General features: G+C 46.5%; 1 protein-coding gene across 1 annotated transcript; it reads right to left on the minus strand.

Moving 5' to 3' along the window:
• Window positions 1-15,470: 15,470 nt before the first annotated feature.
• Window positions 15,471-25,768, minus strand: bmp16 (bone morphogenetic protein 16). The gene is made up of 3 exons (XM_088910706.1): window positions 25,418-25,768; window positions 18,512-18,828; window positions 15,471-17,539 (listed from the first exon to the last, which is right to left on the minus strand). Exons 2-3 carry the CDS (start codon window positions 18,819-18,821, stop codon window positions 16,653-16,655), a joined length of 1,197 nt encoding a protein of 398 aa, XP_088766832.1. The 5' UTR covers window positions 18,822-18,828; window positions 25,418-25,768; the 3' UTR covers window positions 15,471-16,652.
• Between the last annotated feature and the right edge of the window lie 893 nt (window positions 25,769-26,661).

Consider the following 26,661-nt stretch of genomic DNA (forward strand, 5'->3'; position numbering starts at 1 on the left):
CATAGGCCTTTTATTTGTTCTGCTGTTTTCACCCTTAGTGTAGCTGTTGCTGGCGGTCAGCAGAAATGCGACTGAATGATCAGAAGGACAGAAGAGGTTGTGTCCTGCCTTATTGTCATTTTCTGTTATTTCCCTAACTTAAAGAATTGTAAGGGGGTCATGACTAGGGTTAAAAAAAGGAACAACAGACAGAAATTGGTGGCCCTCAGGTATATTTGTCTCACTTTTGTTCACGTCAGCCGAGCCTAACCAAGCCCTAACGCCCACGACGGCACGTCGCTCACCCTTCAGGAGTTCAACAACTGACGGCTCTCGGTTTGAAGTGGGGTCTGTTGAGAGCTCCAGTCCTCCTTCCCTGAAATACGGCACAGGGAAGGCCGTGAAGTTGAATTCCTAATTACCGTGTCTGCCCAGTAAAGACCCTCCGGCTGACATTAAATAAAATGCGGGAATACCCGATCGCCTGAAACTGTGAGGTACTTTATTGACAATATTTTATAGTTGGCCTTAGTTAAAGGGTTAAATGTTAGTTTTGATTTCAGTATTGAACATATATTTCTCCCTTTTTTATTCACAAGTAAATAATTACCAAATAGATCATATTTCGAATAACTGTAAAGACTAGTCGAGTTTTGTTACTGGCCACTCAGCTGTGGAGGAGCCACCATCGAAGTTATTCTGTTTTAAATGTTTACTAAATTAAAAAAAAAAATCCCCTGTCGACAGGGGATGGGCTATGGTTCTGCTGATATTTGTATCGGTAGATATTTGTACAAGAGCCATTTCGATTCAAACATCACTGGGGAAAAAGAACAAGGGAATATATCTCCGCCCGGACGGAGATTTAGGGGGGAAAACACGTCTGGCTAGCCTATTTAATGTAATTTCTTGTTTTTATACTTTACTATCCTTTACTTTTTTGTTTTTTTATTTATGACTATGTACAGTGTCCTTGAGTTTAGTACAAATAGTAAATACAAGTTCTTCTTCTTCTCATTATTATTGTAATGCAGACAGCCGACAGTGCAGGTTGTGCGAGCCGGTTTACCAGCGCGGTGACGTCACCGCCCTTCCCTGTGGATGGCAGGGAGCGCAGCCGCCGGGCTGACGGGAGAGCTCCCTTTGGCTCAAGTGGCTGGGTCCTTGTTGAGTGATGCCGGAGGCACAGGTTCGAGTCCCTAGCGGTGGGGGGCTGACCTGAGGCGGCAGCGGCGAGGGCGCATACCCACGTGAACCCGACAGCGCTACATTGGTGTTAAAGTGGGATGGGGTAGCCCTTCGCTGAGGATAGTGAAAAATTGTCGCTGTGTCCTTAGCTGTGCGGTTCCTGAAGTCACAGTCTGCGAATTTCGTTGTCTAAGATGTCAAACGAAACTATTTGTACGTGAGCTTCCGACTTGAAGTAACAGTATTTGTGTATTCAAAACGGAATCGATTATGGGATCATTTTTTAAAAAAGTTACCCTTTTCTGTTTAGCGTCGCACACAGCACCAGCATCGACCGCTAGAGGGCGGCCTTCTCTGCAGCGGCGCCGTTTTCTGCTTCACACGGCACCCACGGCATGACCGTGCCCAGCTTTGCTACGCAGTCTTATTTAAATAAGTCTCTTTCAACCCATGCCACACACTTTAAAAATTAATAGAACTATCCTTCTGCAGACCCGATACTATACTACAATACTAAGATTTTATGTCATTTTGTTTCTGTTACTGTTGCTTTCATTAATAGTTAAAATAACATATATAAATAATAATTGCTTACACTTATATAGTGCTTTGCTGGACACTCCACTCAAAGCGCTTTACAGGTAATGGGGATCCCCTCCACCCCCACCTGTGTGCAGCCCCACCTGGATGATGCGCCAGTCCACTCCCCACACACCAGCTCTCAGTGGGGAGGAGAGCAGAGGGATGAAGCCAGTTCAGAGATGGGGATTATTAGGAGGCCATGACTGGTCAAGGCCAGGGGGAAATTTGGCCAGGATACTGGGGTTACACCCCTACTCTTTTCCAGAAAGTTGGTGTGTGAAAAGACAAATTCCTAATGATAGAAATTCTATATGGCCAATAAAGTGATCTTATATAGACAGAGCTCTGCAATACATGAAGGAGCCCACTTACCCCCCACTGAAGAGCAGCCCTCCTACACAGCAGAACAGGCGGAGGTGAGAGAAGCTGCTGCGCCAGGTGAATTAAGGATCAACTGAGTCACCCTTAGCGTTTGTTTTACACCTCACCAGCTACATTCATCCATTTTCTAACCACTTTCTCCAGTACAAGGTCACAGGACACCCACATGAACACGGGGAGAACTCACAAACTCCGTACAGACGGCGCCCCAGGAATTAACCTCTTAGCCCCAGTGCTGGTGGTTCAAGCATGGCTGACCACTGCACCACTTCAGTTCACACAGTCGCAGTCAAGATAATACTGAGAGATCTGTAGTAATTGGGTGAAGCTCCTCAGGATCTCTGGGAAGTAGTTACACTGGACAGGTGTAACACTGGCATTTGGTTTCAGAACCACATTGTACTCATGTTTCAGGGAGTCAGGGTTACTTTCATGAATGAGGTTTTAATTTGCTCTTTGGCTCTTTAACACAGAAGGAGGAAGGGAAGATAAGACCTCCCACCAGCAAGCTAAGTAAATATTTTAACATCAAATTGGAAGCATTTGTGCAGATTTCTTGAACTCATTTCAGAGGATTTCTCCACTTCCTGTGTATTATTAATGGCTGCTCTGTCCTGCGAGTCTTCTGGTCGCCATGCTTGAAGAAAACCAGCTGTATCCCTTGTATATTTCCTTTTTAGTAAAAAATAATAAGTTAATTATTTGAAAATGTATCTGGTTTATAAATATCATGATCCTGTCACCAGTAGCTTATTTATATACTAACCTGCATGATTACGGGCCTTCATTAAGTATGTGGCTTCTGCGTTAGGAAACTGAGTTGTCATTAAATTTGAATGCAGCTCGCAGGCTGCATATGCGTTTAATATGTTATATGTGATGTTCTGCTTTTTTGTAAGAGGACACTACACTGATGTTCATTACAGCTCAGTACTTAATCACACAAATCAGCTCGTTATAGACTTAATTGGCTAAATATATCAACTTCCCCAACTCTTCAGGTGCTAAAGCATCAAAGAGAAGTACAAGTGCTGCAGATATATTGTCCAGGACCAGAGCTGGCCCTTTGTCCCTTCTGTGTCCCTCAGGTGGAACTCCCCCACCTGCAGATGAGAGGTGTGGTGGCTCGGCTCGCTCTTGAGATGGAGGGCTTGTACCAGTAGTGGCTGAAGCTGGACCGGACAAGGTAGTCAGATCCAAGGCCTCATCCTGGGCCCTGTTCCCAGCTGCCTGTGGGATTGCTCTGTGCCGAACGTCCTGTAATTAAATCTGTTTGCCACTGTTTTGTACCGGCTTGGTAGAAACTGCAAAATAGTGGTCTGGCCTATAAAAAATTGCTCTGTGTGTTTCAGTCCTCACCAATCAGGAATCCCTCATTCAGAACCCCCCCTCATGCCTTTACTGGGAAAGGGCGTGGACCAGATTTTAAGTGTCTCTTGAGTGGATGGACTCATCAGTGGAGGCTTTTCCAGTGCATCCACTCCACATTTCTGAATCCAACATTTTCCCAAGTGGTGTGAAGCTGGATATTCCCATTAGTCCCCCTAAGACAGGGACTCCCAGTCTAGGGCTTCATCATCCCAGTGTCTGCTGGTAATTGTACCAGCTGAACTGTTTAAATGGCTCCTATCAGCACTTGGTAGGCAGTGGTTGATTGTATATGTATACTGTATGTACAGTAAGTTAATTGAATTTTCTATGTAGGAGTGGACAACAATCAACAGTGTTAAAGCATGTGGGAGACTTGGGCTGTGCAAAGAGCCTCTTCTACCCATCAGGCCCATCTGGCAGTTCGGAGTTAATTGATCAGAGGATCTCAACCAGCCCTTTCTTGGAAGAAAACGGTAACATGATTAGCAACACAGAAACATGTGGTTGTTTACATGTGGAGAAAAGCGAGACCACATTGTAAAAACCTCCGATATGTGTTTTCCACTCCCCTTACATCAGACATCCTGTGAATTGTGGTGCTGAAGAAGACAGAACTACTTGCACTGTTCTTGTGAAGTGCAGTATTTCAGGAGTGCATTGCTGAAATTGCTTATCCAAACTTGTACAAACTTACTCAATCGGCTCTCATTGTGCAAGTCGGAACAGCCTCATGTGAAAGTCAGTGTTTCGGCAAAGAGATTTTAAGAGGGTGTGTTTAGCAACTGGAAAGACTTATTTTCTTCACACAGATATTATAACAACTTCATACCTATTCTCAATCAATCAATCAATCAAAGTTTATTAACAAATGCACAACAATACAGCAGCAGCAGTAGTTGCTGGCAATGAAATGTCTTTTCTACGAGCTCACTGGGGGGATAGAAATCACATAATTCAAGTTACAAAATAAGGTGACATTATAATACATAATAGTGCAATAGAAATTGAATAAGATAAACTCAGCCAGAGCTCAATATAAACAGAGCAGCGATGTGTCCAGGGTGTGTGCAGTACATGATGTCCAAGTAGTGCAGTATGACGAATACAGTGAAAACTGTGTGTCCATGTAGCCATTAGGGGTGATTACATGGACATATATTTTTCATTGTATTCTGCATACTGCACTACTTGGACAAAGAACTGTGGACTCTTTATACAAATAAAAAAAAGAAATAATTGCATCTAATAACAATATCTCTCATTTTTAGACAAGCATATGCATCTAAAAACTATTGTGAAGTTGATTGTTCAGTATTCAGTATTTAAGCTGCTGTAGACTCAAGTAACTGCAATAAAAATGTGGATTGAAAACCTGTTTCATTTAATGTACAGTAGCAAAACTGATGTGATAAACCTTTGTGGCCCTTATTCGGCCCCAATACCCAAATCAAATTCACCCCAGTTCAAAACAACTAATTCATTAGCTCAATGAAGGTTCGATGTGAAGAATTCAGCTGGCTAAAAAAAAATTATTAAGAAAACAAGATGTACACCTTTTTAACTTCAACAGTGACAAATTCTTATTTGAGTGACTGAAAGAGTGTGACAATCTCTGACAACTGGACTTCAGAACATACATGTACCTTCTGTGTTGGTGCTGAAATTATTCTATGCAGTGTCTTCCCTTTTATATTGTGTTGACAGATGTTGTGTCCTTGCCCTCAGCGACACAAGTGGTAGATCAGTGCTGTGCCTGGTTTGTACACTCCGCTCAAAGTGCCTGTGTTTCAGAGCTGAGACATGAGAGGTCTGGCTCTGCCTGCTCTGCGGGAATAAGCAACTTATTTCAGAACCAGACTGAACTGCGCTGTGGCTTCTTGTATCCCCTGCAAATCAGGCAGCTGAAAGTGTCTGTGGTCACTGTCCCCTGGGGGCAGCGGGAGCAGGACTCTGGACATGTGCGGTGACCTCAGTGTCAGCGTGGCATCAGCCAGGACCTCCCGGCTGCTCCTGGACAGACACCCATGAGCACCAAGCGTGTGGCGTGCAGCGCAGGGGCTCCTGAGGCCGGCGCTGAGGAGCAAAGTTCTGACCACGGTGACCTGAAGGGCGTTGTCTGTTTTCTACAGATGTGAGGCACTGACTCCCAGGGAAGGAATCCAGGAGTCCCCAGCTGATCTGTTTCACACACGGCGGGGCCCGCGAGGACGATCTCCTGCTCTTCGCTGATGAGGGAGGGCTTGGTTTTGCCACTTCTTTCCAAACCTCTTTTGTTGTTTGTTTCCGACTTTCAGAAAGTGAATGGCGTTTTTTTAAGTCATAAATAATGCGTTCTAAAAATGGAACAATCAAGAATAAACCGCAGTGAGGAGAGAGGAGTGATGCACCTCAGGGCGCTGGAATAACGCCGGGGCAGCTGAGGCTGAGATGAACTTGGGGATTTTTCAAAGTGTTTCCTTCCAAAGCAAAGTGTCACACAAGGAAAAGTACAAATTTAGAAAGAGATATGTGGAAAAATATATACTGTAATCTCGGGATTTTTTTAAAACACTTTTGAAATTATATGTGATCTATATTTGGGATTAAAGGAGCAACATCTGCAGTAGAGCAGAAAAGTTCAGACACAGAGCACTCAAAGGAGCTCAGCCACACTGGCGGGGAGTGCAGATTCCTGTTTCACAAGAAACAGCCTCTCCTGCCGGACCGTTTTTTTACATGTTCGTTCATCAGTCATCTGCTGAAGAATTGACCACCATGAATAGAAATGTTGCTTGTCGTGGTTCGTCAATAAAATGAAAGCTGATCATTAACACTCAATTACTATTCAGCATATGTGGAGCTCTTCTGTCGGCTGAGCCTTATCCAAGGCAGGGAAAGATGCCAAATACCTTTGCACCTGTCTGTTAAAATTTCACTCTTTGTTGCAGCTTTTAGATTTATATTTGTGTTTCAATTTAGAATATTATTTTAGAAGTTCAAGCAGGGAGCTGCGTCAGCATGCACAGGCTGCAAAGGAACAAGTGAAGGTTTATTCCTGCTGAAAAGAGAAGAAAAGAAACACAAATACACCTTCTTTGTCTGTGTCAAAGCCCCAAAGAAGGCTCCACAGCCAAAACGTTGCTTCCTTTCTTCTCTTTTCAGCAGGGAATAAACCTTTACTTGTTAGTTTAGAAGACTGTTATATTAGTTTGGTATCAGTTAAGAGCCCATAAAGAGATTTCTGCAGTACTGACCTGTCTCCTGATTTAACTGGCAAGGCTCAGTCTTTAGTCTCCCCTTCTGGAACCAGCACACTAAGCAGAGCCCAGTAGCTTGTTCTGGCCACATCAGCTGCGCCCCTGTGAGGAACAACAGACACAAGGCCCCCCTCTTGCCGCAGAGGCCGCTGGGTGTGGGAGCTGCGGAGTTCCTGTGTCAGCTGATGGCTGCGGCCGCGACTGACCGCTGGCGGACAGGAGTCCTGCTCTCCCACTGCGCCCCCAGGCTGCCTCGGCACCAACCCTGCCCACGGGAGCCAGAGTGGGCATCCTGCACAGATACGCACCCACACCCAGCCGAGTGCAACACCCCCATCACGCCCCCCTCAGGCAGGCCGCTCTTCCATAGCCCCGGGTTTCTAATGTGCCGCTGTGCTCCACAGCCTGCCCTCTGCTGGCGGAGACAGAAATTCCACTACCTGGCATGTCAAAGACTCACGAAGGGCAGCAGTTCGACACCAAGTGCAGTATTTTAAACTTTCCTTAAAAGCAGTGGGAAAGCAGACCGTGTTTTCATGTGCTCTTAGTTCTGAGTGGTGTGTGCTGAGCCACATTACAGGTACAACTGTAGACGCTGGAAGCAACTGTTTTTTTTTTTCACTAGAGGGTCAAAAAATATTAAGCATCAGTCCGGTTCCCTCATGCAGCAAAGCTTTTCTATCTACCGTTCAGGCTTCCAGGCCACAGAGCCGGCCGTACCGGACATGTGCCTGTATCCATGGTCGGTCTTCAGGAAAAGCCCGCTCCTCGACGAGCCCGGAGGAAGTGCGGCCTGCGGCCCTCCAGAAGGACTGAGCTCAGTTACTCACATGGCTGCGCTTTGGGCTCCCCAGTGGCTTCGTGCTTCTATTGGTTTTCACAGCGCCAGCAAGTGCTGGCTTTGTCATTTCCGATTAGCAGGTGGGTTGAAGTTTTGATGAAATCCGGACCTCAGTTCCTTTCGCTTTGGTGTCAGGATTTCACAGGCGAGGCTGTTGGGGTGTTTCTTGTGGGAAAGAGGGAAACTTGGAAAGACAATCATGACCCAGGCAAGGAAGAGAACAGGGGGAATATGTGGTTTCTTGGGAACCAGACAGAGAAGGCTTCCATTGTGAAGGTTAACAACGCAAAGGTTAAGTGACACCGGTGCTGCCAGACTTCTGGCTCGTAATGGCTACCACATGTTCATAAGGTTTTCAGATCAAATTGCTGTTTTGAAACGCGTCAAAACTGCGGAGGACTAAAACGAGGCCTCTCTCTGCCACTGCACCTGAGCTGGAAGATTGATGGTGTGTGGGGTAATGATTTTATTCTGGGGCCACGTCAGTAAGAGAGGCACTTGTTTTTCCTGTCTCCCCTCCTGCAGAGGAAGCTGAGGAGCTGTTCAGTTGTGAGGGGGACCTGCTGTCCTTCGCCTTCTTTTCCATCTGCACCCTGTTGTTTAAAGCCTTCCTGCTCTCAGTGTGCTTTGCTCAGATGTGATTGCTTTAAACGGCGCTACTGTCTTGGCGCCAAGACGCAGGCTGGGACATGGAGAAGCCATCCCGATTCCGTGTGATTCCTCTCTGTGCTTCCGCGGCCCAGGATTGGACGTCTCCCTGCGGACACTGTTCCGGCAGTGGGGCCACAGAGCAGGTGGTACTGGACAGGTCTGTCTTCTGCAGCTGCTTCTGCTGTGTTTATGTGAGATCAGATTCTCTGTGACTGGAGTTGCAGCAGCCAGGGGTTGTCTAGATCTGGTGAGAGACTGCAAGGTTTTCTGCTTTCAAAACTTCAAACACTCATTTCCTCAGATCTGCAGATTGGTGAAAGACATCTAGGATAATAATAAGAAACCATTATCTGTCTCTTCCCAGATATATCTAAAAAGGGACAAACGGGTTAAAAATAATTAGTTGGCAAAGGGGCAGATGTTTAGTGTTTGTGGCTTTACATGGGATGTATAATATATGATACAATCCACTGACCAGTGCACTTCCAGCCCATTATAATCAGCTAAGCATTATCTGTTCCTGAGCACATGCTGTGTAGCAATTGGGTTAATATGGTGCTCTAAGCAATCTTGAGGACCAGTTCTGGTTGTGAACAGAGAGCCAAGCCTGCACTGCAATCTTTCTTCATTAGTGTTAAAGGGGTTTTATCTCCTATAACCTTGCAATAAAGACTCAACCCACGATAAAATTTTACACAGTGTAACACTCCGTGAGTCAGTGCCAGATGGTCACTGTCTTTCTTATCCATTGGATCCCCAAGTCATAAGTACAGGAGACAAACATTGTCAGCGTATTGAATGACGAAAAATTAAACTTGCAAGCTTGGAGCTACAACAGTCTTCAGACATCCCTCTGTACCACAAGAAGAGCCTGCTTTTCTGTGAGGGCTGATTATGGCTTGAAGTTAGACCTGCAACAGTTAAACCCTGAAAATAGAGGGTGTCACATGTATAAGCTTGCGCTGCACACTGTTTGCAGCCTAGAAGGACATGGTGCTATGTACAGTAGCAGCAGCCCCAGGGCAATCACACTGATCCCTCCTGCCCCGCACGGCACAGTGTTCTGCACACTGTGAGCTCTGTCTCCCCCCAGTCACAGCCCCGAGATCCTGGGTTCAGGTCCTTAGCAGGGCCCTGTCCTGCTTGAGACCTGTTGTCGTTTGCAGTGGCGGAAGAGGAACATGGTCTGAGCAGTGAGTGTGAGAGGAGGGGTTTCCCAATTTTAAGGGCACAGATGTGAAAGCTGTGTGCTGTAAGCGTTAACAGTGCATGCAGTGGTTTTGAGTTTTGGGGAAATGCTGGCACTTTGACACAGACACATTTAAAATGATTGCTTGCCTTGGGGAGGGGTGTGAGTATTTTCAATCAAGGTAATTGAGGGCCTGTGGTGTGAGGAGCACATCCGACAAAGTGGTTCAATTTTCCCATCAGAAGCAATTTAGCTCTTTTCACAAAACAATTAAAAACAGGACCAGTAGATCAGATAGCGTGGGCTGCCTCCGAGGATGTACCACAGGCCTGCGTGTATCTGTTCTTCTGTTCTCCTTCCTAACTGGAGACGGGAGGCCCAACAGAAGAGCTCTGTTGTTCCCATGGCACTGTGCAAGACAAAGGAAACCTCAGCCCTCAAGTGAACAATGCTGCTCTCTGAGAGTCTGGGCCAGGAGAGAGGAGCGCTCTGGGGCAGATGTTGTTTGGACTTGGTGAACTCGCATGTGTTTAAATTGCTTAATCTGATCTGTATGCCAGGTCGGCTTTTTTTTTCGGGATGAAATCCATTTTAATGTTTCTCTGGAGCATAGTGTACTTCACAAAGTAATTGCTCCCTGTGTTTCATCCGCCTGTTATCAGTCATGTTTGGGAACATGTGCAAATGCAATATTTTGTCCTCAAGGAGCCAAAAAAAAAGATTTATAATATCGCCCCTGTTTGCCATTCATCAAATTCAATGAACTTATATTTTTATTAAGTTGTGTTATTCTTCAGTCTTTTTTTAACTCGTCAGTGTTGTGGTTTTGGACTGAACGTGCGAGCTGAGGGCTGGGCTGGCTTGTTTCAGAGCAGGTCCGGTGTCCTGTAGCGGAGACACCTCCTGGAAGCTCACCCTAGTCCTCTGTCTGGGATGTCTTCTAGCTTTCCTCCTGAAACACTAGTATTCAAATGTTCAAATGATCACAGAAATATAACCAGGGGTGCCAGTTTAATTGGTGGGAACTATTTTTTGACCTGTTAATCTGATTGGCTGTCTTCAGCTACCGAACACAGTCCTCTGGCCTCGAACCCCTCTGTGGTTAGTGGGGTGACAATGCAAAGAGCCCCCGAGTCTTAGGTGTCACCCGGTGAGCCAGCAGCACGCTGTGGGCCGTACCCCATACCGCTGTGCTGCACTGAGCAACTTCGGAGCCTAACGACAGCTTAGCTCACTTCCGGAATTTAGTGACGTACTGTATACATCCATTTTTACTTTCTCAACTCATTTACAGTCCCTGTGCTGCACTGCCCGAATGACGAGTAAACGATTCTGTGGTTCCTGCCACACTGGACTCGTTAGCACTTAGTGATGTGTTCCCACAATGCAGAGCAGTCGTGTACAGGCAGACACAGCACAGCCAGTGAGCTCAGTGTAACAGGCAGAAGAAATACGGTGAAAGATCTCTAGTTTAGAAGGTGCTTCTGTTCTGGCGCGTTCCAGAGGCCCAGCCAGGCGCTCGGCCGGGCTCGGCAGGAGGCAGAGTGAGAAAGGCATTCGTCATCACTCCTGGCTGTTCCTTCCAGCTCCTTCACATCTGTACCGAGTCACATCGCAGGAGTAAACAGCTGCTGGCTCTATGCTTTTCTTTGTAGTCTTTAAGTGTAGATTTATTGTTGTGGCCTACTGTTGAAATCTGAATGTATGGAGGGGAAGATAATCACCACGCTGTCATTGCAGGGAGGGAAAGGTACGCTCTAGTCTCTCAGGTGTGACTTGATGACACCTTTATTCTTCACCTTGTGGAAAACACTAGCACACAGTGCCCTCCCCGACTCAGTGCCTTAAACAAGGAGTATTAATTAATAACAAGCTCTGGTCATCACTGCAGTTTGTGTTAAAGGCATTAGTCACAGCCTGTGGAGTTGTTTGCTCTTGCTGGAGCTGCCTGTCATAGTAGGAGTTTGTCAGAGGGGAAAACGAAGACGAAAAAGAAAAAAGTGAGAGTTGATCTGATTTCCAGCTGAGCAGAATCGCCGTTGTGTTGTGAGACACCTGTAAAAACATCATTTTTCATCTCGGGCTGCAAGAAATTACTGCACAATAGCTTCCCTGGGAGATGCTGAATTTTTTGGCGTTAAGTTTTTATCCAGCTCCGCTATTCCGCAGACAGGGATATCTGGCTTCCAGGAAACCGCAGTGAGACAGACCACCAGCTGCCCAGGGCCAGCTCTCTCGTTGGCTTCTCAAGCTGCGGCCTTTTCCTTTCATTCTTTTCAAGCCTTTCAGGAAGCAAGCCATTTGGCTCATCTAAAGGAGCTCATTTTGATTTTAGTAGTTAATTGATCTGAGGGTCTCATCCAGCTGTTTCTTGAAAGATGCCAGGGTGTCAACCTCAGCAACATGACTGGGTAACTTGATCCATACTCCCACAACCCTTTGTGTAAAGCCTTTTCCTTTTGTGTCCTCTGATTCATGCTTCACTGTCATTCTGAGGAGGTTCACTGGGTTAACTACCTCAGTGCCTTGGAGGATTCCTAATACTCATAGTCTTCTCTGTTCAGGCCTAAAAACATTTAGCTCTTTTAGCCTGTAAGAGTAGGACATTTCTTCAAGTACTGAATTTTGTCTTTATCAATCCTCCTGTTCTGGTATCATCAATGAATGTCATTACCATTCCAGGACCTAGATCAATGACCGTCCACTACCCATCCTAACAGATCTCTACGTAACTCCAATAGTTACAACCCCCTGTCTGAGCATTCACCCCATATCTGTACCCATTCTCTATACAGTTCTCAGTCCTAATGTGTGTACTAGCTTGGATGCTTACATCCTGAAGTTGAGGAATTCATATTTTGTGAGGGACTTTATCAAAACCTGCAAAATTGAAAAATATCCTTTTATATGTTTACCACGACCCGCCTTTTAAATCTCTGTTGACAATCCCCTAGAATTCTGCTTCCATGCAGACAATCTTTTAGCTTCCGTGACCTGACTTGTAAGGGAAGTCAGACTTATTGGTCTAAAATTACTTGGTTCAGTTTTGTCCTTATGGCGGGCACTACATGAGGAATTCTCCAGTCAATGGGCATGAGCTTTATCCTGAGTGATGGCTGGAGATTTTGTTAACACTCCATAAATAACTTCCTTCATTTCCTTTAGTACAGTTGGTAAAACACCATCAGGCCATGGAGATTTGTTTGAATAACACTTCGGCCTCCTCAGTACTTGTGCCGTTTAGCATCTAGTCAGCCAAAATGTACAAGAATTGCACTCAGTAAGTGTGATGGTGTGTTGAATCCAGAGAATGGATTTAAATATGGAGATGATTAATCAAAGCTGTTCAGCTGTTCTGTGGTATTCCTGATCTCACCAGGACTTGTTTCCTTCCTGCTTTGTCAGTTTTACAAGGTGAGAGTGGAAAGTGGTGTTTCTGGGCCAAGCACTGACCGCTGAGGCTATGCAGAAGATCTTTTTCACATCCTTGTTCTGTCCTTGATGACACAGAGGACTTTTGGAAGTGGGAGCAAAGGGAGGGGGTGTGCTTGAGCACTTGTCTTGAAAGTGGCAGACCAAGCTGTGTGTGAGCTGTTATATACAGCAGATATGTACTAAGAGAGTCAAAAGGAGGCGCATATACAGGTGTGTGCAGTAGTGTCACAGCCCGAGTTCATATCCTGTTTTCGTGCAAGCAGTGCTATCCTTTCCCCCTGAGGGGCTTAACCGCACAGCTTCCGACAAGAGCGTCCGTCCTACTCCGTGTTCACCTGCAGAGTGCCAGTGGGCCGCAGCATCCGAACATCTGTAGGCCCAGCGAGGCCCGGCCAGCACCAGAGCAAAGGTCTGCTCCCAGCCGCGCGTGACTCATGTCGAAAGCACGCTGCTCGTGGACACTGGAATGACTTCTTCCCCTCTGGGCGGGTGTTGGAAAGGTGCACACCCACTCTCCGACACACACATGCGTGCTGGAGCTGGTCTGCAGTCTGAGAGGGTTCGATCAGTCGCTCTGCAGTGCACCTGCTGCCCCACATTCACCCGAGGAGCGAACTGGAGCTCCTGGGGCACACACACTGACACACACTGACACACACAGAGATACACACAGAGACACACACACTGACGCACACACACAAACGCACACACCAACAAACGCACACACAGACAGACAGACACACACACAGACAGGCACATGCACACACACAGACACACATAGACAGACGCACACACAGTCACACATAGACAGACGCACACACACATAGACAGACACACGCACACACACAGACACACGCACACACAGACACACACACAGACAGACATGCACACACAGAAAGAAACACACACACATAGACAGACACACGCACACACAGACACACACGTCCACACAGACACATTCCCAGAACATTGACAGAACCCAGGCAAAGCTCTGTTGAGTTGTAGTATGTATTTGAAAATAAATATATTAATCTCCTGGACCACAAAGAAAAGTTAATACAAAGGTAAAGTATGATAACAAATAAAATAACAAACAAATAACATCTGTAATAAAAACAAAGCAGACAAATGACAAAGGACTGCAGTGTCCATTTACTGTGGTTGTTCCTAGTAGCAGTGTGTGCTCTACAGATAAAAAAATACCTTGTAGAGGAGGTTAAGCAGCACAAAATCGAGGAAGCTTCTTCGAAAATTAGAGACTGCCTGACACACTCTTGGTCCTGTGAAACGCAGTGAAGCTCTGGAGGGCTGCATGTTCCTGGGAGAGTGAGCTTCTGAGCACGTTTCTCTCAAGCCATGAGAACTTTGCCGCTGTCGCGTTTTTTGTGTGATAAAAAGAAGGACATCGTGTTGAGTGTTCCACGTGTTTCTAACATACCCAGCTGAAGTGAGGACCATCTGTCTAAATCTTCACAACAGCACCCTGGGACCTGCAGAGCTCAGACATATTTACTTATTTCCTGCTTATTTCCATCAGTCTTGCACTTTTCTTCTTGCAGATTGGTTCAAACAGTGTCAATTATTTTGGTGAATGACATTTAAATGTGAGTGTCATTATGCTATTCTAAGTTTTGGTTTCTTCAGCAAACTGCTTAATGAAACTCAATCTTTATCTAAATATTTACAGATGCAGAAAAAGCATATTATTACTGAATCCTGTTAAGTGTGACCTTTATTTGATAATTTGTTCACACCCAACAAAATGGACAATGCAGGGTCATCTTCCATTTCCAGCCACCGGTGGTCTTGCCTGAATCATTAAAGAAAACTCCTCTATTTTCATATTTTCTGACTGTTTGTGTCTTTTAATAAAAAAAGTAATTTGGATGTAATTGTGAGTGAAGTAGAATTCAAAGCCTCTCTGCACCAGATTCAAGAAGGTTTTGTGTCCGAGGGAGAATTCAGTCGACAGATCCAGACCTGGAGCACCGTGTGTGAAAGTCCCAGCCTCGTGACCATTCGGACGCGCCGTGTTCACTGAATCGCTCCCCAGCGTCTCCACTCTCAAGAGCTTCTGCCACAGCAGGACAGCAGCAGCACTAGGTGTCACTGACGGTCTGAACGCGCCCCAGACGCTGTCAGGCCCGCGCTCAGCGTGTGCCTGGGTCCCACTCATGAGGAGGCCATGACGTTCAGTTCACAGCCCGGCACAAAGAAACCTTTTCAAAGAAGCTTCTTAACATTTCAAAAATGGGAGGAAGGGAAGTCTTGTGAACACAGTTGGAAATCTGACTTGCTGCACGACTGTGTCAGAAACCAGCTTGTTCACGTGAGCCCGCAGGCTTCTGGGGCATTTCGAGGCAAGGTCTTCACATTTATCACTGGAAACACCGCTTTCTACTGTTCAGACGGAGAGTTTAGATATACAGTTCCTTCAGATATTCAGCTACTACACTTCCATGCAGCTTTCAGGAGACCGGACGGTCCTGATACTTCTGCTATTACAGAGCTCAGAGTTATGGCTGCGTCACTTTTTGTTTTATTTTCAAACCTCATTTCCTCCTTTGTTCAGTCTCGGTCTGAGAGTAAATAATTACACAGATCTAGACTCTGACCGTCACAAGGGAAAGAACACTTTATTAGCCATATACAATTTCTTGTATTAGGAATTCGTCTTTTCGCAGACCCCAGCTTGCTCTCCATGAGACACACAGACAGGGAGAGAGAAGCTGGGGGTCAGAATACTGGGTCAGCCATTTATACGGCGCCCCTGGAGCAGCTGGGGTTAAGGGCCTTGCTCAGGGGCCCAACGGAGTAGGATTCCTCTGCCGGCCACGGGATACGAACCGGCAACCGTCCAGCCACAGGCGCAGTTCCTGAGCCACAGAGCCACTGCTCCGCCACTTTTTTTTATAAGATCAAACACCACGGAGGAGACCTGCGCTTCAGTGTTGCGTGAAGAGGGTTCTCTCCTGTCTGTGAAGCTCTGACTATATAGCAGCAAGCCCTTACGATCACTGTTACTATTAATGTTTTCCCTTGTTCAACCACCTGTCTTTGTGAAACCTGTTCTGTTAGACTGCAAGACTGCAAGACTGCAATGTGAGGCTTTCATGGAATTTAAATAGTTCCTAGTTTCCTAGTTCTAGTTTATTTAATACTGGTACATTAATGTTTCTAGTTTTATTCTTTCATTCATTTTAAGGGCCCATTTTCATTAGAAACAGTCCCAGAGGCCCTCTGTGTCCTCACAGTGGTTTTCAGAGCCGCTCAGCTCTTAACGTTCCCAGGAGAGTTCATTGGCTTAAACTGAGCAGTTTAACCGCTTTTCCCTGTTCTCTCCAGGTGCTGCTGCTCCAGAGAAGCCTTGAAAGGGCCCTCAAGGTGACCCACTGACCCTCCAAGACTGGACTGGAACACCCCTGGTTTATAACATAAGGTGTGGATATTTTGAATTAGAGAGATCTTTACAATAAAAGCAAAATATTTTCCTTAAAGTTTTAAATATAAACATATTCTTAGAGAAAAGCTTATCAAGTGGTAGTTTCTCAGATTTGTACTGTCTTTCCACCTGTTCGTCTTCACGTTTGCTGCTCTTTACTTTTAATTCACTCATTGCACAGAAATGTGGAGCACAGTCCAGAAAAGACCTTCTTGTTCAGTTTCTCTCGCAGGGCTTCTCAGAACTTCTGTCTGAGGTTACCCGTGTCTGCTGGCACTGAGCCTGTACTCGTAGTGCGCTATGGGTTTCAGTCTCCGAAACCGGGCCGCCCCGCGTTGAGATGGGCGCGTCCTGCTGTTATCTGCAGCCGCAGCCCTCCACCACCATGTCTTGGTAGTTCTTGAGCACCACCCGGTCGTGCTGGTCCAGGTAGAGCATGGCGATGGGGCTGAGTGTGGTGGGCACGCAGCAGGCCCGCGGCACGTTGCTGTTGACCGAGTTGACCAGCGTCTGCACCATGGCGTGGCTGGAGGAGTTCATGTGGTCGGCCAGCGGGAAGCGGCACTCCCCCATGCAGAAGAAGGCGTGGTAGCCACTGGGAGCCACGATCCACTTGTTCCAGCCCACGTCCTTGAAGTCCACGTAGAGGGGGTGCCTCCTGCAGCGCACCCTGGCCATCTTCTTGAGCTTGTGCAACCTGCCGTTGCGCTTCACCCTTCTCTCCCAGGGACCCCTGGTCCTCCTGGGCTTGACCCTCTTCTGGGCCAGGGGCTGCCCCCTCCCGTCGTGGCTGTAGGTCACCAGGAGGGGTCTCTCCTGGGCCCAGCTGGGCTGGACCTGGCCCGCAGATCTCCTGACCCTCAAACGCTCCCTTCGCTGCTCCGGAGGGTGGCTGCTGTTCAGGTGCGTCACCTCCAGCACGAATGCCACGTGGTGCGTCTTGCCATTGGGTGTGTCAAACAAGTCCGCGCCAAGGCTGAAACTTTCCCAGGAGTGCGAATCGTGGTCATCTGCCAGCAGCCTGGACGCCAGGAGCCGGGTCTCGGTGTCTGCTGGGCTCCTGGGATCAGGGAGGTGGTATAAGTTAACCCTTTGAGTCCCAGAGGGCACAGACTGCTCCCTGCGGGAGAGGCGAAGCTCAGCTGATGTCACCCGCTCGTCCCTGGGAATGGACGAGACGTTGAATACGATGTGGAAGCTTTCTGTTTCCCCCTGGCTACTTGGGAGGAAGTGTCTTGGAGTCTCTAAGAAAGAGAATCATACAGTCAAGCGCATTTGAAGTGCAGCTAATTAAAAAAAAAATCACTGTATCACTTGAGAAGAGATACTTAAAAAATAGCATCTTGAAGTAAAGGATCACAATCATCTTAGGGGAGAAATGGTAACATTTGAAGTAGACAACAGTGCATAAGCCTAACAAGCAGTACTGTGAAAATTCAATATATATCTGGGGTTGACTCTCCAATAGCTCTTCTCCCCAAGGAGTGACACAAAGTGTTTCTGTAGTACAGCATGTCACCCTGCAGTGACTCTACCTACAGGAGGACCAGCTACCTAGAGAGGACTCTGCCTACAGGAGGAATTGAGACTGATCTCCATATGAATACTCTCCACTCAGACAGACAGTGTGATGGAGCTGAAATGGATGTGAAGTGATTGGCCGGTTTTATTCTTGGGGCCCCTGTTGGTTTGGGAGGAGAAGGAGTGTCACACTTCTCACTGCAGTTTCACTGGCCATTGGAATATTCTTCGCTGTGTAACAGTGCCCGTGAGAAAACCTATTGATGAGTGTTGTCGTATTCAGTCCTGCAGGGTTCAGTATTCTACTATGCACTTGATCCCCAGTAAACACTCATTATATCGCAGTCATTTAACCTTATCTAATCAAAAATAAATAAAATCTCATTCACTAAGGAGACATAAACACAGAATTTAGCCCTAAATTAGGGAGAGTTTTCTTTCTGATCTGTTTATTTGGACTATACTGCTACTCAGGAGAAGCAGACTGAAAAGAATGCATGGATGATGACTACAGCAGTTAAATGTCCTAGTGCTGGGCTGGGTCTGGGCTCATCAGCTCTTCTAGAAGTTGCTGACGGACTTTAATCTCTTTCTGCAAGACCTGAGAAATATGAATCAGGCAGATGTCCACACTAGGGAGACGAGAAACAGTCTGGACAAGGTGACCCAGTATCTGCATAGCCGGATGTCCTCACCCAGGGGGTGGAAGCTGCGGAGGGTGTTGGCGCCCTGGGTGTGCCTCGTGGGGAACCTGAAGCCCGGGTCCTGAATCAGGTGGAAGTCCTGGGAGTGGAACCGGTAGACGTCCAGCAGGTACTGCGGGATGGGGGTTCCTGGACGGGGTTCAGGCCGGTTCCGCAGGCCCAGCCGGGTCAGCAGCAACTTCTGAATGGTCTGAGCCAGGTTGAGCTGTGGCGGTGTGCTCGGGTCAGAAGCCCCCTGGCGAGCTGACACGACTTGAGGTAGCAACAGGACCATCAGGACCAGGAGATTAGCAGGGAACATTGTGGAGCTGTGTGGGGCAAGAGAGGGGAGCTGGTTAAATCAGGTTTAAGCAGCTGACTTTGCTGTGCAGGAGGAGTTGTCTGGAAGTAGAAGCAGGCTGGCAACTGTCCAGACCAGTGATCTATTCTGTTGAAGGGTTTCAGCACATCCCGCTGTTGTATTAGTTTATCACACACTGAACCGACTAACCCTGGTCTGGAGACTTGCTCCTAATACACACAGAGCTCGGCTGAAAAGAGTTCCATGTCGGGGTGAAACTGAAAAAGATAGGTAAAGATCCAGCTCAAGGGCTTGTGAAATGCAGCTGCGCTTCGAAGGCCAGCCTAGAATTTATCTGCCAGCCACAGAGACCTCAGCTGCCACAGGTTACCACATCCCTGCTTTCTGTTCCAGTCAAGCTACAGGACATGCAACTTAATGCAGACTGTAGTGTTGGCAGTCTCTGCCCTCCAAAGGGAAGCTTTCAACTGAACCCCCTCCCCATCCCAAAAGTAGAGAGGCGGGACAGAACAAGGCACTCAACACATTTCAGCAGAAACCATAAATGTTGAGGACATCCAAAGCTTTAAAACCCTCTGTGTAGCGAAACACCCACTGCACTTGGGCCTCTGTGATAGGCATGACATTATGAATTAGATTTGAGTTTCTCTGTCGTATTTCATCAAGATAAAAAGCTCTGAACAGGCCTGTAGTCAGTGGAAGAGGAGGTCACTGTCAGAGCCCTGCTGGGCCTGCCTTGCACAGCTCTGAGCCTTCCTGCTGTCTGCATGCTGCAGGTTTCAGACGGGTCAGAACCCAGCGGGGGAGGCTGATAGAGCTGTTCATGTGCTCACCCTTCTCCCTGCCAGAATAACAGGACATTTGAACATACAGTAACTTTTTGAACTCCAGAGAGCAAACTGTAGAACTGGAAAAAAAACCTGCACAGAAGGATTTGTTTCAAAGCTGTGTCAAAGTTACCAGTTTGACACTCTGAACTTCCCTAAGATGATGCACTTCCCTGCACCGGAACAGAACCTCTTGCTGTAGCTGATGGTTTGATGTTTTTCAGTGAGGCTGGTGTTGTAAAGTCACAGGAAGTCAGGCCTGGAGACACAAATAAACCCTAACCAGCAGACCTCTCTTCCTTTCCAGCCCTTGTTGTTGATGGGCATTAAACGTGAGAAACAATTATCCACAGTATCTGGCCCGCAGACCATTAACCCTTCTCTCAAAGTCAGTGTCTTAGACTCGGTGTGACTGTGTGTCACTTCTTCCAGCTGTTTCGAGAGTGAGCAGAGCTGACACAGCGGCTGAGCTCTGCAGGTTGAGGTGCAGGTGTGGAGCAGTGGGTACAGCTCTGGGCTTGTAGCTGGAAGGCTAAACCCAAAAGCCAAGTGAAACACTGCTGTAGTGCCCTTGAGTAAGGCTCTTCACCTGGACTGTTGCTGTAAAATGCCCAGCTGTCTAATGTTCATTGCTTTGGATACAAACAAATAAGCCAAATAAGTTATTTAGTAATATTTTGGTGTGGCAGCCTGTGGTGACAAAGGTTATGTCATTGACGAGGAAAAAGTTGGTAAACCCTGTTTATTTTCATGGGAAATTCTTGCTTTATCCTTAATCCACTCAGGATAGAAGTTCAGACAATAGACACTGTTTTTAACCAATTTAAAGAGAAGACCCCTGAGATAAGAAATCAAGATGCAAACGCTCGAAGAATAGGAGCAGGATGGATCAGCCAGGTGTGCAGATAATGGTGCTCAGAATGGGAGTCAGGCTCTTAGGCTTTACAACTGTTGAGTAGCAGTGTGTCACTCTGCACATACAGTCCTGCTGCTCCTTAAACTCAGGGTGTAATTAGCACTTCCCAGAGCCTTTTCCCTGACGTATGAAGTGGGCTGGTTCTTAATTTATAGCCATACATATCAGGGTTATTGGTAAAGTTGTCTTTAGGTTTCCTAAAGGTTTTCCAATACCCAGGATAGCATTTCTGACAGGCCTCGGCTACTCTATGCACTTGTTTTCAGCCCAGATCATTCTATTTAACAGGGTCTGATTTGTACACACAGGAAAACTGCTCTGAACATGTTGGAAACATGCAACTCCATCAGCTGGGCGATGGAACAATAAAAATGTTTAATTGGCATAATTATAAACAGGAGCAGGTAAAGGTTTATTCCACATTGAATAGAAAAGAGACAACAATTCAGAGCAAGAAGGCTCCACAGAGGAAAAGCTGTTTCTTTTCTCTTGACCTCTTCCTTTGCAGCCTACGCATGCTGAAGCAGCTCCCTACTCAAACACAACCCTAAACATGACATGATGCTTTTCACTGGCAGAGAGCAATACTTGTCCCTCTGTTTCCCTGCATGCAAGCACAAGTAAGAAAAAGAGAAGAGATGTTTTTTGGGTGTGTCATAGAAGCCGTATCAGTGGACAAGGTCGCAGTGTGAACCCTAGTGCCGTGATCACCCCTATATTTCTGGCTTTGTGGGACTCCCTGTCCTCCTACTCTGCCCCCATGAGCCCCTGTTGGAACACACACTATATTGGTCATTTAATAATAATAATAATTGCTTACACTTATATAGCACTTTTCTGCACACTCCACTCAAAGCACATTACAGGTAATGGGGACCCCCTCCACCACCACCAGTGTGCAGCCCCACCTGGATGATACAACAGCAGCCATAGTGCACCAGTCCGCTCACTACACACCAGCTCTCAGTGGGGAGGAGAGCAGAGTGATGAAGCCAGTTCAGAGATGGGGATTATTAGGAGGCCATGATTGGTAAAGGCCAGGGGGGAATGTGGCCAGGACACCAGGGTTACACCCCTACTCTTTTCGAGAAACGCCCTGGGATTTTTAATGACCACAGAGAGTCAGGACCTCAGTTTTACGTCTCATCTGAAGGACGGTGCCTGTTTACAGTATAGTGTCCCCGTTGGCCCCACTAACACCTCTTCCAGCAGCAACCTTAGTTTTATTTATTATTTGGAACTGAACTGAGTTCTGTTTTATCCCCAACATTCCCCTCTTGTGCAATCATGTATTGAGACAAACGTTGCTGTGTCATGCAATCAATTGTCATTCTTTATATTCTCGAGCTGAATCTGCAAGATCCTTTACATCAATACGCCACTATACACGTACGATGGGCTGAATGGCCTCCTCTTGTTTGTGACCTGTGTGGTGTTCTTGGGGTCTGAAAGTGATGAATCACAGTGCCATCAGTATGTTCTCAGTGCTCATCTGGAGTGGTCCAACCTCACAAGCACAGCTGCTACGTAATTTGGCACACCAGGTGAAGAGAGACTTGTTGCACCAATATGTGCGTGCTGAAACCCTTCTTAAAATTGTGTTTTTTCAATCTTCTAATTGTATGATTTTCCATATCAAAGGAACAACTAATAGGTTTATTCCATGCTGAAAAGAGAAGAAAGAAACCAACGTTTCAGCTGTGGAGCCTTCTTCACGTGTGAAGTAGGCTCCACAGCCAAAACGCTGTGTTTTCTTTCTTCTCTTTTCAGAACAGAATAAACCTATTACTTGTTCCTTTGCAGGCTGCACATGCTGCCGCAGCTCCCCACCTGAACTACATTTCCATATCTAAGTCTGCATTGAAATTTGATGCAAAGACACTTATTAGAGAATCAGAGAAATGGCAGAAATACAATATTGTATTGATTGCAATGATATTGTAAGATTGTGGAATGCCATCAAATGAATACAGATGTAGACTAAACATGCCAAAATGGTGTCTGCCACCTGTGCATCTAATTTTTCTTCTTGACTTAAAACAATCTCTTTGCTAAGGTGAAGGTAAGTCTTCCTGGTAAAATATACTGTAGTTGCATTGACAAACAAGGACATTGACAAGCTCTGCTTTGCTTGATTTGAAAACCAAGAGTAGGGCTGATAGCCGCTAGAGAGATAAGACAGATAGCACTACAATGGGCAGTGGTAAACTGCACTTCTCCACCTGAGTAAATCCTAGAAACAATCACAGGCTCAGGGCCTGTGTATCTTCCCCTTTCCCGTTGTAAAAATAAGTGAAGTGCTTGCTCCGTGAAAGCCCAGAGCCTTTTAATAAAGTTCCAGTGGTGGGAAGATTGAAAAATGTGTCTGCTCACAGCTCATTATCAGATTGTACCAAGCATGTCTCCCTTGGAAGAACTCACATTGAGCCAGCCGGCAATAATTTGTTACTGTTGATTGTTGATGTCAGACAGCCCAGCAATGACATTTCCTATTTGGGAATCTGATTTGGCTGGTTTAACACAAAAGGCTGCACTATGGTAACATCGCTCAGCAGTCCTGCAATTTTGAAACTGACTTACAGGCAGAGCACACGGTTATTTTCATCCACGCCTATTCTCTAATTTACAGGATTGCTTTCTCCCAAGAAACGTGCACACTTCAGCACATCCATGTCTTCTGGATAATGAGATTTTCCAGGAAAATTGCATGGGCTCATGCAAACCCGGATGGGGAGATAGTTTCATCTGGCTAAATGGATACCCAGTAAAAAGCATTAGCTGAAATTGTGAAGCAGAGGCAGAGAGGCAATCGTGTCATCGTGCTTTTGGGCTTCGCTGCAAAACGACAGCCGTCACTGTACTAACTGTGTAGCAGTTTGTGTGGGGGAACTGACAGCTGAATGGAGAGCTGAGTCTTCTGCCAGAGATAACCCAGTCCCCTTCCTCCAAATGAGAGAACTGCACCTGTGTATGAACCTGAGGGGTGCTGATGTGCTGCCCTCTTCCTTATGGCCAAAAACCTCCACAGTCTGCTGCTTCAATCACAGCACCACAGTGGACTGCTGCAGCCCTGGAAGCACCCAGGGACACTTACTGCACCCTTCATGAGCCACTAACACCATAGATGTTAAGAGATATACAGCTGGCATCACTTGTTTCAGTGTTTGCCACCTTTCTGCCTGAACACTGCACAGTTAATCCCTGTTCCTACTGAGCCTTAGAGGCCCGAGTGTAGCCCTGCCTGTGTCACACAGTCCCTTCTCTTTCTCTCCTGTTGTTGATCCTCTGCTTCTTTTCCAGTTTTCATCTCTTCATCGCTCTTTGACTCTCTACAGAGCTGCAACACGCTCTCCTAGAGTGAGAGCTGCCCGAGTGAAACACAGACTCCAAAAAGAAAAAAGGAACAAATCTAGTCAACAGTCAAATCCTTTCCTAAAGCCCACTTTCCCCTTACTCTCTGTAAGATGCTGCTAGATGTGATACTGTAATACTGGGGCAGTACTGGGATAATGATGGGATCTGATTATACAGGGTGGTGTAGTGGCTCTGTGGCTCAGGATCTGCGCCTGCGGCTGGAAGGTTGCTGGTTCGTTTCCTGAGGCTGGCAGAGGAATCCTACTCTCTTGTGCCCCTGAGCAAGGCCCTTAACCCCAGCTGCTCCAGGGGTGCTGTGCAATGTCTGACTCTGTGCTGTGACCCCAAGCTTCTCTCCCTGTCTGTGTGTCTCATGGAGAGCAAGCTGGGGTATCGAAAAGACAAATTCCTAATGCGAGAAATTGTATAGGGCTAATAAAATGATCTTATCTTATAATACCCTTAAATTCTAATTGTACTTCTCAAAATCTTCTCAAGGCTGTGTGACAGAATTGTGGCACTCGGGGAGCACGTTACTGTTGTGCACTGCTCCGAAGATGTCTGCTGGCAGCGCAGTCTTGTGTAACAGAAATAATATTCCTGAGAGTCAAAACATGTTGTTTTCAGGAAGAGGACATTCAAAGAGGAAATGGTATTTTACACAGAAACAATACTGTATTGAGAAATGAAACTCTGTTAGAAGTGAAAATGCAGACATTGTGATTGTTTTTAAAAGTACTTAAGGGTGCCAGTGCCCTTATAAAGGCTTACTGTTTGAATAGTCCAATCAGAGAAATCTGCTACTGTATAATACTGCAAAAGTTTACCATAGTGAAATAGGACATAGCACAGGCTGGTATGGAGGCATTTCTGTCTGTATCAGAGTGACAATGATAACTGCCATGTTTGTACTGCTGCCTCCTTAATACACACATGTTTATCGCTGAAAACACAACACCATAACATTAATGATAAGGTTTTCCAGACCAGAAGGTACATGTACCTGAGCCTTCTTATTAATTATAGCATTTTAATGCTGAAACTGACTTCCGAATTTGCAATGCTAACCACAGATCTAACTATCACACACACAGAAATACACAGACACTGTAACCTTGTCTCACACAGGGCTCTTTTGAACCTCCTGGGAGATGGCAGTACTCAAGACATCATTACAAAGCCCTTCTCTGATCTGCAAGGGCTGTACAGCTGTGCTTTAATGACTTTGCTTGTTTTTCATTATTTTTTATTGTTGTATAAAATTAGTGTCACGTATGTAAGAAATTAAGGGCAAGCTATCTTAATCCAGCTATCTGCTAAACCTCAGATAGCTGGGTGGAATAAATGTAGTTACTTCCAGGTGTTGAGTTCCTTTCACGTGGGAAAGGAAGATCATTATGTAAACCATTCAGACTGAATTTCATTTGCTAATGATTTCATACGGGACAGCAGTCCTCCTGTCCCACGCCCAGACCTCTCTGCATTTAGTCTGTACTCACGTCCAGCAGGCATCGGGGATGTGCAGAGTCCATGGCTTATCCTTGAGCTCCAGTGTTGCTGATCCCTCTCTCTCCCTGCCTGGTCAGGCTCCTCTCTGCCCTGCGGAGGTTCTGTCTCCGGTCGGGCTCTCTGGTTATCCCTGCATCCTGTCACGGCTCTTCCTCATCCGAGCAGCGGAGTGACTAGTCACAGTCCCACACCACTCCCAACTTGCCTTCTGCACAGCTCTGCTAGAAATAGAGCAGATTCTTTAACCTGCAGACCCTGTTGTCCTCTCCTCTCCCTCTGTCTCTCCTCCCCTTTTCACTCTCCCCTCTGCCTCCCTCCCTCTCACTCTCTCTCCTGCTCTCTCCGCTAGGCTGCGACCCAGCTGCTAAACTCAGTTTAACTCTAATGGACTTTCCTGTCTGTGGAGATCCTCCCTGGCTGTGATGTCACGCAGGCAGCGGAGCCCCACACTCAGATCAAGCCGGCGTCCAGCTCCAGTTGGGGAGCAGAGCACTCGAAGCACGGGGACAGGGACACAGTCCAGTAATTTCATTACCCTTCTCCAAGGTCATGCATCTTCCTGTGTGTTTTCTGCAAGATTAGATTCCATCAGGAAAATAGATTGAACCCACACCCTCTCCCCCCTTCTCATTTAGGTGGGGATCAGCCCTTGTGGATGATTAACTCTGAATCCATCATCAGTATTTCTGCACTTACACTGCGTCTGTGTGCCTACAGAGCTTTGCTGCACCATGAGTACACCATGGTGTTTCCTCGTGAACATGCTTCAGAAACGCACAGTATATAATGGTGCATGGCATTTCCCTGGCCCAGCACTGTGAGGCAGGTGACATCATGTCTAGACCAGAGCACAAGGAACACCATGATAAATTAACAGCGTTAAACTTTCATAAGAGAGTGGGTTTCCCTCACGGGTAAAATCACCAAACGTGCCTGCGTGAGTTGCGGTGTGCCTTTGCATCTGCGGTTTTTGCCGTTTATTGTGTGAGTTCACAAGTCAAATCAAAAGTTTGCGTGGCTGTGCATCAGTTCACCGGAGCCTTGCTGACCGGTTCCTGTCACAACCTGGAGTAACTCTACCGACTGAGAGGTATTTCTGCTACAAACCACGTCCTCAGAGGCGGACTGTGCTTATTCTGTACACTCACTTTGCTTATGTTATCATGCTTTACTATTCCACTCTGCACTGTCTGTGCTGACAAGGTTATTTTACTGTGTTTTACTGCGCTTTTAC

Source organism: Atractosteus spatula, chromosome 3 (assembly GCF_055471065.1).
Source record: "Atractosteus spatula isolate fAtrSpa1 chromosome 3, fAtrSpa1.hap1, whole genome shotgun sequence".
Classification (NCBI taxonomy): domain Eukaryota; kingdom Metazoa; phylum Chordata; class Actinopteri; order Semionotiformes; family Lepisosteidae; genus Atractosteus; species Atractosteus spatula.